The following is a 16,964-nucleotide window of genomic DNA, read 5'->3' on the forward strand; positions in this document are numbered from 1 at the left end:
ACAAAGTAGGCAAACCCCATCCAATATAAGTGAGAAACTGCCACCAGTTGTGATGTTTGCCAAAATAATTGGATTTAGGTTTCAGGAAAATCTTGAGACCATTTCAGAGCAACATTAAAGCCTACATCACACTATTTGTGTAAATTGTGTGTTTTCAACTGTTTTTTCTTTCACATTTGGCAGGGGACGGATATTTGTGTGATCTTTGTTTGATTTTTATTTTTTATGGTTTACTTATTTCAAACTTCTGACCCAGTATTCTCTTCCTTGGGCTCTCTTTTACATCTTTCATGCTTGAAATATAACAAATATTCATCAATTGACTAATTTCAATGAACCTAATCTTCATTAAACTCAGTAGGGAGGATTAAATTAAATCCTGAGATTGCTGAAATGATAGTTTTAGAGAAACTCCCATATAAACTAGAAGATTTTCCCTTTCCCACAGTAATCCTTAGTACTTTGGGATTTTTTGTTAATGAAAATCTGAAACACATAATTTTCAATTTCCTTTAAAAAAATTAATTATAAGATAACGTAAAAATTAAAGAAAGCACTAACACTCATGTATTGTATGCGTCATTTGTGCTCACTCAACTAACTACGTAATTTATACCAATTTCATGTACTCAGTATTAGGTGAGGCTTTTAATCTTTTACCAGCTTGGGGTTTTTTTCACCTACAAGATTTATCACAAAAGTATGTTTTTCCAACTACCATAGCTAAAATGTCTGCTTTAAAACTTCATCATACAGTAAAGAAGATAGATATATTCCCAGTGTGGCCATTCACCACCTGCTTAAGCAAATACACTTCAAGATGCTTCTACAATTGTGATAAAGTGACAGCAAATCTAAGAGCACACAGAGCTCATATTCTAAAATGATGATTGTACAACTATAGTTTGCATCATAAGGGACCAATAAAAAGCTTTATGTTCTGTTTGAATGGCAAGGACTTGTATAAAAGAGAAGATGGAATAGGAAAATAACAAAGAACTGATGCCTTCAGCAGTTGTCTTAAATTTAGAAGCACTAATGAAAGTTCTTGACCATAATTAGTATTTAACACTGCAAGGATATTTTTCCCTCTTTCAGATTTTTTTTTTTAGTGATATACAAGGCTTGCTATTTTACTAGATCCCAGGAGTGCTTTTTTCTCATTTTCCAGGTGGGATTAAGAGTATGGAGTGCTCATGATTAACAACACTTCTGCTATTCTCCATGCATTTAGATTTTTATTCTTCTAATTATCAAAGTGATGACTGGGAAATGCTAATTCATAGCTTCCTCCTTGCACAGTGAAATATTCTGACAAACAGGCTGAATACTAAGTGAAAACTTGCAGTTTTATTAGTCAATAGCACTTTTTTATTCTGCAAAACAAATATTATTAGACAGATATCAAATCAGTATTAAAACACTGCTAATAGCAAAACTTAAATGCACTGCCTGTTTACCAGGACTCTTAGCAATAACCCTCTAGAGAATACAGCTAAGAATTCTACTGCTTTAAGGCCAACGTCAGCAGTTTTCTTTGGCATAAATACTTTTTCTTGTAGAGATTCAGCAGACTTGGTCTCTAAATGGTGAAAAGAAAAAAAAAAGAATCTCCACCATCTGTTCCAGCCCTGAGGGAAACCAACTTTCCTGGCAGTATATAGTTCAGGATTTAATTGCACCCAAAGCCAATACAAATACATGCAAAAATATAAAACATCACTCTTAGTGAGTAGAAGTTTTGTATAATTTTATTTTAGCTTATTTCTTAGGGCTATAGTTTAACTTATTTTTGCTATAATCAGTTTTCCTTTATTTCTGTTGTTTGCTTTCAACAATTTTAAAATAAATTCACATTATCATTCCAGATGAAGAGAAAGCTAAAGGATCTAATCAGATTTCATCACCCAGTTTATCAAATTTTATTTACTCTCTGCATGAGTATCAGGAGAAGTACGCTTGCTAAGAAAAATAAGAAAGACTAGTTTCTTCATGAAAAGTAAAAACTTCAAATACAAATTTTATAAATTTCATATAAATTATTATAAATAATCAGTAACAAAGATCTGGTTTCAATGACAGCAAAAGGGAGAAGTTTAGAGCCAATCAAGAAGAAAAATAAATTAGAATGAGGCAAAAATTAACTATTTTGATTTTCTGAAATTAATCTTTTAAAATCAGTTTCAGCTGGAGGATTCTTTAGACCATTCTATATAAATTTAAATATGAGCCACCTTTTTTTTTTAATCTCAGGATAAAGTCTGAGATTATATAATCTACTTTAATTGCAGTTCATGTTAAAAGTATTGTATAATTAACAATTCCATGACCAAAAAGTGCTGTAATTGAATCACTGATTATAGGTCTCTATCCAACTTTCAATTACTATCTTCTGCTTGCAATGTTCTCTGTTACAGAAGTAACAGTATAAAGTCTGGTTACAGAGGTATAAATACTTGTGTTTTTTAAACTAAGCTATATAAAAACTGCTAAGTCATGGCAGTAAATAGAATATATACAATGTTCATCAAAATCATGTCATTTTATTTAGTTTATTTACCTGTCTATGACACTATTGACAGAGTATACTGCCCAAGTTTTCTTCTTTAGAAATTGCTTGTGGCTACTTATTTACTGGTTGCTTCTAATACATGTTCATACTATAACTTTAAAAATTAAAAGCATAATAATAACATGATAGCTGCCATCACAAGCATGGTGGCAGGAAGCTTTCTTTGTTTTCCTGTCACAAGATGAGACAAATCCAAGGGAAAAAGTGGAAGTCATCTAGGTGGCAATCTACTAAGAAATGTAATTTGGAAGCATCTGGCTGTTGCATTTCTTTACTTATATTCAGCACAATTAGATTCCAAGAAAGTTGAAAAAAATATACAGCTGAAAAATATTTAGAGATATTGACAATTTGCCTAAACTAGCTACTGTCAACTGAGTATATAAAGTTTCTTTAAACCAATTTCAATTCTCAGGTTTCACTAGGATGCTACAGACTACAAACAAGCAAATAAGCCTGAAATGGCAATGCCACATTTCTAGTTTAGTTTCCTGTAAACCCCACTGTCCATCCTATATTAAAAGAGGCCACATGGCAAACCACAAGAGAAAGCTTTTAACGTACAGGTTTTATCCACTGTAAATTTACTTACTCCATCCATTATTAGCTAGTAGAGCCAGAAATGGAAATTAAATATCATTTTTGCAGGCCTACTTTTCTTCAAAATAGTCAGATTTTGTAAAAGAAGCTATGGCTTTTTTTTAAGTTGGTATACCATATACTAGCCAACTTGAATTACAAATATCATGCCAATGCCTTGTATATGTATCCAATTGCTAATGATTTTTAAAGGCCAACAATATGTTCCATCAGAAAAAATTCCCACAAGAATTAATGGTAATTCTGACATTATTTAATTAAAACTTTTTAAAGTTTCCATCAGACCAACCATGTTCAGTAGTTTAAGACTTTATACTTACTCTAAACTTAAAAAATTATGTTTCTCACTTAAATGTCTGCCTGAATATAAGACTTCCTTTATTTACTACAAATTTATGACAAAACATTTAGTTTGACTTATTTCATAATAATTTTCAATATCCCATACCACCAATTTGATAGTAAAAAATAATTATTTAATTATTTTCAAGTACAAGCAGCCATTTTGTCACTACACTATGCACTACTGTTACCTGTTTTCTTCCAGTTTTAAAAACATTTGCTATCCTCAATACTAGGCACTACCAACATTTATTTTAGAATGTCACCAAAAAAAAAGGTTGTGTGGTGGTTTATTTTTGCCTTTTCCCAACATTTTTATAAAGGCTACTTGAGCACAGAAATTGAGGCATGATTTGAACCATACCTGTACAATCCTTGTACTGCTAGCAACACATCAACAATTTTCTGACTGTACCAAAAAAGCAGGAAAGCAAAGAATATTCTGTCCTGTGAGTGGCACTGCCCCATCCACAGGCCCAAGTTACCAGGTTTGAGAGGAGGGCACCAGCAGAACTCTGTCCACTGATTACACTTTGCCAGAGCTCTACCTCTCTTTCTCCTCCTCTGATCTCTCCAATTCTTCCTCAACAGTACCAAAAACTACTGGCTGAATTTTAGCACCATGAGCTACATTCTGTTTCTTCAAAATCAGGCTGAACGTGTGTAAGTAAGGAAGTTTTTTTTTCAGAGATGCTTATCCACAGAATGACTGAGGTTGAAGGAAACCATAAGAAATCATCTGGTGCTGCTCCCCTGCTCAAGAAGAGCCACCTAGAGCTGCTTGCCCAGGACCACATCCAGTCAGATTTTTAGTATCTACAAGGAAGAAGACTTTACAATGTTGGTTGTCTGATTCAGTGACTTGGCAGAGACTTGAGAATGCAGCTTGCAAGTTAATACAGCTTCTTTGAACAGATTCAACATCATTACTGGAATTTTCTAATGGCATTTCTAAATTTTCTACCAGTGAAAATCTGTGATGTCCGTAGATCCACTTCTTTGTGTGGTATCAAACAGCAGTGATTACCTTACAAGAAATTTTAAACTTCATTAAGATTGCACAAAGATTAGCTAGAGAACACTAATTCTTCATCACTATGGGAATGTAGACTACGTAATAGGTTAGAGCTGATTAACAGATTTATCGCAGAATTGCAGGCATTGATACACAAAGATTGGGACTGTTCCAGACACTGAAAGTAAAGCATGTCTTTGCAGTATATCTTTAGCCAGGCAATAAAAGCAAAATCTATATTCATAACTTGTTTCAGGAGTTGCCCCATAGCCACTGCCCCATCCAACATTTCAGAAGCTTGAATTCAATGCAAAGGAGGAAAAAGAGAGTAGAGTTCAAGACTTTAGCTGCAAAGACATACAATATCACCAAAAGCAGTGAAGCAGGGAATGTTGAATGTTCAATTTTTAAATTAAGCTTCTTGTATGCATGTTCTCATAAATACCTTGAATTTAGCTTCACTCTGCAGATCTAGTAGCAGATATTACATATGTTGGCCTTGCCTGCCAGTTAGTTTAAGCAATTTAAGGTAACACTGGGGAATTTAAGAGAGATATTTGAGACAAATCTTGCATAGATATTGGAGGAAAAACCAGCAGTTTTCCAAATCTCATGAGCAATGCAACTCAGGAAAATGAACTGTGTGGGGAAAGCAGAGTAGAGGAACAGTGCTAAAATTTAGTATGGTTTTGAAGGGTATTAAAAAGATCCAGCTTCCAATTGGTTAGAGCATAACTTTCCAACAAAGTGCTGAAAGAAGCAGCACACCAGCCATTAACAGTGATTTTTACCACTCTGTGAGTGTGCCATTACTAATGTTATCTCTGCAGGAATTCAGGATTTAATATTTTTTTCATAAGTGTTGCACTAAAGGGAAGATATGTAGATCATAGGCTGGATTAGTAATCTAAGTCTAATAATTCCTACATGCCATCAAATTTTTCAAGATCAAGCAGAAACTTCGAGTTCTGAAAGATTTTTTCACATTTCTTTTCACAATACAGCTTGTGTTGAACATACTTCTGGAGTGATAACTGAAGCTTGACACTTTATTGGCAGCAACCTTAAGGGTGATGTTATAGACAGAAATTCAAGCTATTAGAAAGAGTGTAATAATGATGTTTTTGAGAACTTCAACAGAGAAGCCAACTGATAGCCAAAGTAAAAAAGAAAATGCATCTTAAAAAAAAAAAGTTCTTTTTCATTGAAAATACTGGATTGATATTCAGATTAACATACCCTAATTGCTTTTGAAAGATAGCTAATGATCAAACTTAAATAACGTGTTTAAGATTTATATAAAAGACAAGATGAAATATTTCTACAAGTGAAACTGGTAAAATGACAGACTTATATGCTTGCTTTTGAAGTATGTGAACATCAGGTAAGATGAAGTAAATGTCAGTGCTACTAAATTAATGTGCCAATATTTTAAGAACCAATCTAAGATCACCTAGGGCACAAATCAAACACAAACAAAAATTTAAAAAATACAATCTTTGAACTAATCTTGTGGAAGTCACTATAGAGGCTAGATAGGCATCCTAGATCTTTTCTGTGGGATAGTTAGTATTTAGTTCACTTTAACTAATTTCCCCAGCCCTCTTCAAAAAGAAAGCAAGCCTATAGGCTTTTCCCTAGTATTGGCTGTCTGCTGCTGAAATCCTATGTAGCTTTTACTCACAGGATCTGGTGTATGTCAAACACAAAAGCCTGCTCTGGATTTTTTCTGCTTTCTTATTTCATAATTTTTATTTCTTTTCTTGGAATACAAGGCAGCCCACTCACATCCACCCTGATGATTTTGAAGACACCTTCATATCTTTTTTAAGCCATTGACTACTTTTGGTCATTCCTGCTAATGTTTTCTGAACTTTTTCCAGTTTCCTCATACTTATTTTGAATAAGTAATTTGAAAGTCAGTTTCACAGCCAGCTCTTATCCTCTTCTCTGAACAGCTTAGTACTGGGAGCAAGCTTTCCAACCTACGTTTCTACTTTGTCTTTCAGGAACACTCAGGGGAAAAGCAAATGTCATAGCAGTCTTCAGATACTTAGATATCTAGATATTTTAGTAATGGTAGTAAGAAATCTGAAGATCACAGACTAGACTTTGTAACAGATGAAAATATTCACCAAATTAAAATGAGACAGAAAAAAAAGAAATATAAGAGATTAAAATAATGTTAATATCATAAGGGTGTCACAGAAGCTACATAAAAGTAAAAAGCTTACATATGAAGTAAACTTTATTCTACAAATATTCTATAAAATTCAAAGTATATACAAGTATTTGCTACATTCCTGAAGATTCAAAGCAAATTACCATTTGCCATGATGACCGAGTGTGTCACTGTATGGAAATAAATATAATGTAAAATATACAAGAAGCTCAGGGTGGATAGAAAATACACGATGAATTTGTCATGGAAAGTTTTTAATCTCTTATTAGAATCATCTTAAATATTTTACATTTTTTAGATCATTCAGGCTTGAGAGCTCCTCTGAAAATGATTGCAGAATTTTCATTCTCTAACATCCAGTTACAGGACACTGGACTTTATTCTGAGGGAAATAGAGGACTCTACAGGTGTACAAAATACTTCTAATGTAAATTCATAGAAAAGGAGATTATAAGTAATTAGCTTCTCTGTGGAATTCATTTTGCATCTATATGAGAAGAAATTGAGACAGTTTATTGACTAATTCTCAGGGTCACAGTTGGCATCCAAACATCTAACCAAGCCAGTAGGAAAAATCCTTAAGTGTCTGATGCATCATGACATGCCAATAAGTAACTGAGGGAATAATTACAGGAGTGGAGGAAAAGTAATTTCTAATTTAGTATGGCCATTATCTTGATCCGTGTGAAAAAATGTAACATTTGCATAACAGTCTCAATCATCAAGGAAAAACTTTCAACTTCAATTACAGTTTTGCATGTGTTCCACACATATTTCAGAAAAAGGTGTGATTTAATTTGATGTGAAGAAATAAAGATAGCAAGTGAAAAGGAAAAAAAGGGAAAAAAGGAAGTAGTCCAATGAATCTGGAAATAAATAAGCTACAATATAAAGCACGTAATGCATCAGAATTTGAAGTTTTAGTTAAAAAAAAATAGCATGCCAGCAGAGTACAGTTTTGACACAGCTTTCACTACCACAAAATGTATTTATCAAATGTTTCAAAAATTGCTCTCTCTGAAGGCCTTCATGCTTTTTGTCTGTGTTCTATGCACAGCTTAGCTAAGACACATTTCTCAGTGATTTCAATGGAGTTTCAACATATAAGTCAAAGATCTCTTTCATTTAGCAAGGCAATCTTTAAATTCCACTTAGCATGTAAGTGTTTAAAAGGGCAATTTTCAAACCATTAAGTAGAACTCATGATGTTTGAGATCAACTATAAATCATTTGGTTACAAGATGCATTATTCAAATAGCTATAGCTACCTAGTTACTATTATAATGTTAATTGGGTATATAGAACATGAGCTTTTAAATTTTTTTCTCCAGACACAGAATACTAGTGTTTTCTGGTAAGCTTACTCATTTAAATAAGGTGTCTTTCTCAGCTCCTCTCATCTTGAGCTCCATACCCATTCTAAAACTTAAAATTTCTGCATCAAGAAATATTTCCCCCTGAAGAGGGTAGAACGGAGAACCCAGTAAGAGGATTTGAAGCACAAATGCCTCAAAGCACGGCCTTGTTAGAGATAAAATACACACACACACACAAAAAAAAAAAGCAGCTAAGTACACAGTAGTTTAATCTGAAAATCAATGATTAGCAATGAACCAGAAATTAAAAGTACTCAACTGCTGTCCTTATACAGTCATTGTTGACAGTTACAATCCTATCATCTAACAGCATCCTGCAGGCATTCCTTCCCTTCACACCCTGCCCCAGTTCAGACTAGCCTCTTCCTAAAGGATTTTGTGAAAACCTAAACAAAGCACTCAGGATATTTATTTTCTGATCTTCTTTGAATTTTTATGGTCTCAGAAGCAGCTCCTTGAAATGAGATCCCTTGTGCTGGAGGATATCAGCTAAATAACAAGGAGGACATGGGGCAACGCCCTTGTGACACCATCAGTAGTGATGGGGTTCACCTTCTCTATCCAGGAGGAGCACTCTTAAGGGGTTTTTCCTTTTAGCTTTTTAATATTTTTGACCTGTTACTGGCAGCATCTTCAGCTTTATTGAAGGCAATCTACTAGTGGTTAGCTTAGAAATGTTTTGTAAAAGAAAAAAAACCATATAAAAATAGCTTGACATCTGCCGCCATTACCATATAGATATACTGGATGTTGGAAGATATTTACAAAAGATAGGAAATGTTGGAAGATAGTCACAAAAGGCAACGATGCTTTAACAGCATGTTGCTCTACTACAGCTATGAAGCAGGTGAAGTTAACATAGAAGAAATTGAGATTGATAAGGTCCATATATATGAATTAAGAAAAAGAAAAATAACTGTTTGCATCTCACATGTTTACCACTACTGAAGTCAACATAAGATGAGAAAGAAGGAAAATGAAATATTTTACATTATTTTTAGGCATTTAGTTATAGCCCAAACTAGAGAACTTGAGTATCTGAACAAACAACAGTTTTCAGAAGGCGTCTCAGACAAGGTCAGTCGGATACCCTAGTTCTTTGCTAAAGACTGTAATTGACTAAAGGAAAAACCTGCTTTTAAACTTTTTTAATCCAGCACCTAAATTTGGTGTCTGAACATCACTCAGATACTCCATTGTCCACAACAACAAGTGTGAAAGAAGCACGGTGAATTTAAAACATAAAGATGAGCTAACAAAACTTAAGGCAACTTTTGGGTTATATTTCTACCTGAAGAACTGTCTCATTTCCATAAATAAATCTCTCTTTTTCTAAAATGAAAAAATTTAGCAATGCTATAATTTTTTCCCACACATGCTTTGAAATTATTTCTGTTGTATACACCATACTAAAGAACTGAAATTAGCCCCCTAAATTTAAACATTCTGTGGTTTTCTACTGTCATTTCTTCTACCAGAGTACTGCATCAAAGTTTTTTTTTAAAAAAGAGATTGTGATTGTTAATATGGATGCATTCATGTTCTGTTGTTAATGCACAAACCATTCCCTACAAGCACTATATGTTATACTCCTAGAATCCCATTTTTATTTTCCACTACCTCAGAACACATGCTACGTACTTAAGGCCTATATATTGTGATGATATATTAATTTTATAGTGTCCACAGGTGGTTCTGAACAAAGTTAAACTTTTGCTATTACTTATATATGGATTCCTGTTAGAAGATTTCCACACCCCCAGCTTAACCTATGGATACCTGTGCCTCAGCATTTTTTGATGAACTTGCAGAGTTTATCATGTTTTCAGGAAACACTAAAGAGACTAATAAAAAAGGGCCTAATTAAAAAAAAAAATTCCCCTCCCACCAAAGCCATATATAATTTTTTAACCAGTGAAAACACACTCAAAATCCGTCAAAGTAGTCACAAATATTCAAAGTCTGCACTGGCAGAGTTCCACAAACCTGCAAGGTGTGCTCAAATTACACAAAAGAAGAGCATGTTGCAATTGTTGACATTGTCAGCATAAAATGCTTAGCATAAGGTGTAGCTCTCAGAATTCAGGCTGGCATCTCAGCATTCAAAGACTAAAAAGTAACTAATCTTGCATGCTTTGATGGGTACACAAGTAAACTTTTCATTATCCAAATTCAAAGGAAGAAAGGCCCATTTAGCCATAACAAGCTGCTGATCTATCAACTTCAACACCAAATATGAGCAGGTCCTGCAAATTTCCAAAACTCCTCTGAAACCCTACATTCCATTTTTCCTGCAACAAAGATTAACATCCTTCAGGCTCTGGGATATAAGTACATTTAGATGAATGAGGTTCACAACCACATTTGTAAGGCAAGCTGCCATAGATTAGTTTCTAAGAGACAACTGGTTTATTCAGGTTAAATGCCTAGAGCCTTGAGTATAAACAAAAGGGGAAAAAAATCCATAAGGTATCTCTGGAGTGCAATACTTACTGTATTAATATTTCAAGTCATTTATTCACTGTACACTGAGTGCAGACACTATAGAGATTTAATTGAACAGCTTGACAACACATACCCGATAGCAATATTCCAGATATTGTTCAGCCATGCTTACCTTTAAAGAAACAATCTTCATTGTGTACAATGGTGATCTTTTGCTTTTTCAGGCAGGCAGCTCTGTGCACTTCACAGTGGTTTTCATAGAATTCCCCATCAGACCCACACACAGGTTTGTAATGTGGCTTGCAGTGCTCCATGCACAGACACTCGGCTTGGCCAGTCTTCCCATTCACAACACAGTGCCTGCCCAGACCACAGTACTTGTTTTCACATGATCCAAAATGGCCATCCTGACCAAAATACCCTTAAAAAAAGAAAAAAAAAAAAAGAAGGTTTTTATTTAATAACCACATTTTCCTTAATTGCATGTAAGGTACAAAAAGGATTGATTTGAGTAAATGAGGTGAGACTCTTTTGTTATATCCTTGACTAATATTAAACATAGGTTGGCCTGATGTTAAAAAAATTTAGTCTCTTTATGAGGATTTTTTTATACCTCTAATCACTGTCATAGGCTAACCACAATTTAGAGCAAGATCTAGTAACAAAAGTTACTCTTCATTAAAAAATTCATAGTAAATCATTACTTTTTCAATGTATATTGAAGTTTGTCACCTTAAGATTGCTATACTGTTGCATGCAATAGAACAATGTATTCTCTAGAATTTAGACCATAGGATTGGTCTCAAATTGGAAGGGACCCATAAGCATTGAATCTAACTCTGTGCTCCTTGCAAAACTACCTGAATCTAAACCATGTGATTAATAGCATCTTCCAGAAACCCCAAAAACTCTGACAGGCAGATAAAATGGATATTTACACATTGAGACTGATCCATGAGAATAACTAAAGCAGAATCAGGGCTCTCAATCAATATGGAGAATTTAAAAACAAAAAAATGACAAAACCTCTGTGGCAGGATTACAATGATATTTCAGGAAACAGAGCATGGAAAAGCAGGACTGATAGATCAAGTGAATGGTGGCTAGAAGGAGCCACAGGAACCTCTAGGTGTTATTTCAATTATGACAAATGTGATTTGGAAGGCAAACAGAGCTTTAAGACGGCTGCAGTAGAAATGGAGGAGTTTCTGCTGGCCACAATTTTCAGTTCCTTCTGCTCCTAAAATAAGGAAATGGATTGTCTACATTAGGCTACCAGAGCCATCTGTTTTCTATCCTAAAAGTGCTGCTGCCACCATGTAAGATAAGCACTGTTGTCAGTAGTAGATCTTTTGGTGAAAGGGGAAGTTCAGTGCACAGTAATATTTCCTTATTACATGCCCAGTTTCCATTTTGACTGCCATAGAACTAACTATGGCTTCTTGGCAAGAGAAAGTGAATGATGTGAAAATGATGTGAATATGAAAGCAGAATTGTAATTGCAATTATCAATAAATAGGTTTTCTGATAAAATAATTGTGTCATAAAATATGCACAAAAATACTAAAATGCCTCCAAATGCAGGAGTAGACACCACCCTTCACAGCTACTTAATTTTATTCTCTCGCTTTGTATTCCTAATGTCCAGAACAAACACCTGTTATTCTAATGCTTTGCAATACTTTCCTTATCCTCACATCCTAGCTGAATCTGTCCTTGGCTAACCCATATAAAAAAAAACATGAAGAAGCAAATTACAATGCATAATTTGGTAGTAATTTGTTCATTCTAGATTCATTTTCCATAGCAAAATGTTAATATGTCAATACAATAGCTCGAAGCACATTTCTTTAAGCCACTGAGAATTTATGTTCTTCACTTCAGTGGCAGATATAAAATCTCACCACTTTTTCTTCTGAAGCCTATGGGTCTATTAGACAACCATGCTTTGATTTCTTGCTTTCTCGTACAGCACAAATTTTCTAGACAAACGTACTACAGAAAGCACACAACCATGAAATTTGGCTCTAATGACATGCTTTCACTATATTACTTGGTAACAATTTCAGCACAAAGTTGAGAGGACTACATATTCACTTCAGGTGTTGTATGGCAGATATAACTAAGCCACAGTGATTTTTATACACATGTAAAGGCCCCACTGATGGTGGGTTTACCTGCTCATGCACCAAAATGACTTCAAACAGGGAAATCCAATTCAACATTAAATTCTTCCCGTAAGTTTTTGAAAGTATTCCTCCTTGTGCCAATTTATCACCACCATATGAGAGCAACAGATATATACTGACAGAAATTAATGTAAACCAAATTTCCCTATTTTCTTCTGCTAAAGCTAAGCTCAGGTAAAGCTTTGGAATACCCAAGAGTGCTTTGCACAGGGCATGTATTCACATTACAGAATGTAAGAACTTTGAAGTGATGGAATTGTTACAGTTTGAGGACAAAGTACATAAACCATTATTATTCATGCTTTCTGAAGATAAAGATCTCAGAACACATCTGACAACTGCTGTGAATTATTGAGAGGTGTGTGGTGACTCAAAAATATACTGTGCTGTATGTTATGAAAATAGAACTCATTTAATACTTCTCTTGGGACTTCATCTCAGCACTGTAATTGAATCTGATGTCTGAATGCAAAATACCTTCTTTCCGATAAGGGAGAATAATTTACATTACATATATTGATATTTATAATATAGGTATTTGTCAACATATACCAATTATGTACAGCAATAAACAAGCAACTTTTCTGCCTTAATGAGAAACAGTATTTATTATGAAATATTTTATAAATGTCTTCATTTTACACCATTAAGTACTCCAAAACAATACATAAATTTGCATACATCACTGCATATGCAACTCCTTCAACTGAAGTCTGTGGTAAAATTCCCACTAACCTCAAGAGAGGTTTCTCCAGATACAATCTAAAGCCTTCAGTCAGCATTATGTTATGGCTATAAGTTTTAGCATGTTTAACAGGCACTGTTCTGCCCAGAAAAGGAGCAGCTATGTGGTGTTGACAGTACATATTGAAGAAAAAACAGTTAGGAGTGTACTCTGAAGCACTCCACCAAACTGTGGTTAGCAGATTACCAGATCACTCACAGCAAAGAAATAAATCCATGCAATTCCAAAACAGGTGACAAAATGCTCACACAACCATAAATTTGAATTAAATATGCACCCACTTATGAAAACATAAACAAATCAATCTAAAGAGGTACTGAGAAATACCAAGAAATGGGTCTAGATATAAGTTTTAAAAAAAATGAGCAACCAAAACCCAGATTAAGTAAAACAAATTTGTGCTGCTTTTCACTACTCAAGGCCAAATTGCAAAAATCACTATATTTGTCAAATCCTTAATTTTAGGCCAAATTGCAAAAATCACTATATTTGTCAAATCCTTAATTTTATTTTTTGTTTCCAAAACGGTACTTCCATAATTTTAATATTGGAATAGAACTGCTACTAAACTACAAAAATCTTGCCATTAACAAAAAAGAAACTACATTTTAAACCAATGTGGGCTGTGACATGCAGCCCATTTATGAATGGCTGACTATTTCAGTTGCCATCAGGAAATTGACACTATTACTATTCATTCCTGGATATATTAGTATGGGAGGTATACTTCTGATACCTTGATAATAGATGAGGTTTTTTTCAGTTTCTTGGGGGTTTTTAGGGGATTTTTTTGATTGTTTGGTTGAGTTTCTTGAATGTCAGTGTAGCTAAGTCTCCTGGCATGAAATTGCTTAGGGTGCAGCACCCCTCCAGGACACCATCATAATCACAAACACTGTTTTTCAGAAGGCTCTTGTTCTATCTAAGCACACGTTTTAGAAAGTAAATCAGTCTGAGAAGAACTTCAGATGCCATATTTAGATATAATTCAGTAATTTAGTTGAGAAGGTAAGCAGCATATTCAATATTAAGAGACTGAAAGCCAGTAATTTGGGATAACAAATAATCTAGCCCTGAATGCAAATATTTTTTCCAGCAATTGTTATTGCTTATGTGATGATAGGCAAGTCTACATTTGTCAAATGCCACAACACAAAAACAGGAAACCATGTACACATATGAGCTATGTACTCTGAGCTTTCAGCTTAAAAAAAGCATTATATTTACACATTTTGAGAGGAAACAAAATGTACTTGGTTCTATCTGAAAATAAGAAATATTCAAATTATCACACCCTTAAGTTAAAAAAACCTCACTTTAAGAACTATCACTAAAACTGTATTACACACAAAACAGTCAAAGCAGTCATATAGATTTTTCAGATCCTCTTGAAATTTAAAACTCCAAACAGATACCAAACAGAAGGGCAGAAGTTTTCATTTTTAGACAGTACAGTAAAATAGCTTTAACTTTAAAAAAAACCACCAAAATAAAACCCAAACCCCAAACAGTTTCAAGTTTTCAGTTGGGATTCTTCATACAGGCTGCCTATTTAAAGGATACTTGAACAGCATCGATAGCTGAGCAAGTTGTACGTCACAGTTTGATTCATTTACATCTGGGAATTAAGCTGATGTTTTAGCATGTTAAAGACTCACAGAAATACACACAGATACTTTACCCTTTTATCTAATCAGTTTAGAGAAACATTGCACAGTGAAACTTTGGAAATTCATGAGAGTATGAATCACCATGTTCTACAGTTGGCCCAGAGCTGCAACACACACACAGGCTTTCTGTGTGCTGAGCATTCTCTCAGAAACTCAGACTGTTTTCTTACTTCCCTAACAACATAATTTACATTCATGGCTTCTATGCTAACTTGCTGCATCACCCACATGCCACGAAAAACAAAGTGGTAGCTACTTTTCAAGGCAATGCAGTGATATTTTGTGTGCAAATAACTAACGGTAATTTCTTGGGTCAAAAGACCTACAGTCCCATTTCCCCCTCTTCTACTTAAAACCATTATGTAAATTACAATTCCACCTCTACAGCTGCATCTTTGCATAATACACTATCTATGAAAGGCCCAACCAAGACCGTAATCCTTATTTTAGTAAGTGTTCAGTGTAATCTCAGGTTTTAGTAGCAAGTAAGGTTTATCACCATCTACCATTAAGACTCATAGGGCATTAACACTGAGCAAGACCCCAGTACAACCTGTGAGAATCTGCTCATAAGCATTAAAGCTCTAGATTTTTTCTATTTTTGAACTGTAGCATTTCAGCAACAGTTCTTTAACAATTCTTTTATTTCACTAGCCAGAACAGCTTGTAATTACATTGACTCAACATGACACTAAATCTGCACTACTCATTATCCAGAAGTCTTGGTATATTAAATTCCTCAGAAATTTAGATTTCTTTTTTATTTTGGATAGGAATATTTTGGGCAGTGGACAAAATTTAAAGAAAAGAGTGGATTATTTGAGAGTAAATAAAGTTCAAAAATTTGCCAATATAATGATTATAGTAACGGATTTCCAAAACGTAACAGTGCATATCTTAACAAGCTGAAGAGAACTAGTGGCTCAAAGATGGGAGGGTGGGAAGAAAGGACAAACAAAAGCCCCACAGCCACGCAGGGGCAGGATGAGGAGCTGCAGCCCATGGCCCCTTGTAGCTCACAGCTCTCAGCCCTGCTCCCGCCCGCAGCAGTGAAAGAAAATCATACACATGGCTCACCATTATCTTCCTCTGGCATGGTTTCCTTTCAGCACCAGGCAAGTAAGGTCCAGTGCTTTATACTAAAGTCTATTCTGCCTGTGTGTAAAGTAAGTGGTCTTGGCTGGGTCTTGTACTCTCCTTTCCTTCCTTCTTGCCTGCCTTCCCCCTCTGCCCTCAGACATACATCTACCTTTCCTCTTTCCTTCCCAGTAAGGACACTGGAAGTATTGTAAAGATCTACACCTCCATAGAACGTGATTGAAATCATGTGGACTCAGTATTTATCACTGAAGACCAACTTACAGAAATTGACACAGGCATTATGAATGTACAGGATTTTCTCAACCTTAAAAGTTGAAAAAAGGTTTCAACTTTTTTGAAACAAGTTCAAAAAAGTCAAGCCTAATACACTTAAGGGAATAGGGACTCTATATTCAAAGTGACTTTCTTATAGCCCTATAAAGCTAAGCTGGAATAAATTAGGAGAACATGCCTTTTAAAGGAAATAATTTGCAAAACTACAGTAAGAAAAAGGAGAACAAAATAGTACCAAGTAACATCAAGGAGATCTGTAAATGCTGAATTGCCCAGCAATTAACCTGAAATATTGAAACCTCCCATAAAAGTGCATCTCTCAGCCAGAAACAGTCAGGTTAGCATTTCTGATCATATGAATTTGTTTTTCTTGCCAGCACTTAGAAGCCATCTTCAGCAAAACTCATAGATTTAGTTTCCTCTGAATAGAGAAAAATCAAATCATACCTCCTTT

At 34.6% G+C, this 16,964-nt stretch overlaps 1 protein-coding gene across 4 annotated transcripts in view; it reads right to left on the bottom strand.

The window, feature by feature from the left end:
- The window catches only part of FSTL5 (follistatin like 5), a 270,900-nt gene that overhangs the window by 172,703 nt on the left and 81,233 nt on the right, over window positions 1-16,964 (bottom strand). For all 4 annotated transcript variants that reach the window (XM_077177257.1, XM_054632789.2, XM_054632788.2 and 1 more), the window contains exon 4: window positions 10,705-10,953. In XM_077177257.1, coding sequence (XP_077033372.1) covers window positions 10,705-10,953 — 249 coding nt within the window. The remainder of the gene's footprint in view (window positions 1-10,704; window positions 10,954-16,964) is intronic.

The sequence above is a fragment of the Agelaius phoeniceus genome, chromosome 4 (genome assembly GCF_051311805.1).
Source record: "Agelaius phoeniceus isolate bAgePho1 chromosome 4, bAgePho1.hap1, whole genome shotgun sequence".
NCBI classification, from domain to species: Eukaryota; Metazoa; Chordata; class Aves; order Passeriformes; family Icteridae; genus Agelaius; species Agelaius phoeniceus.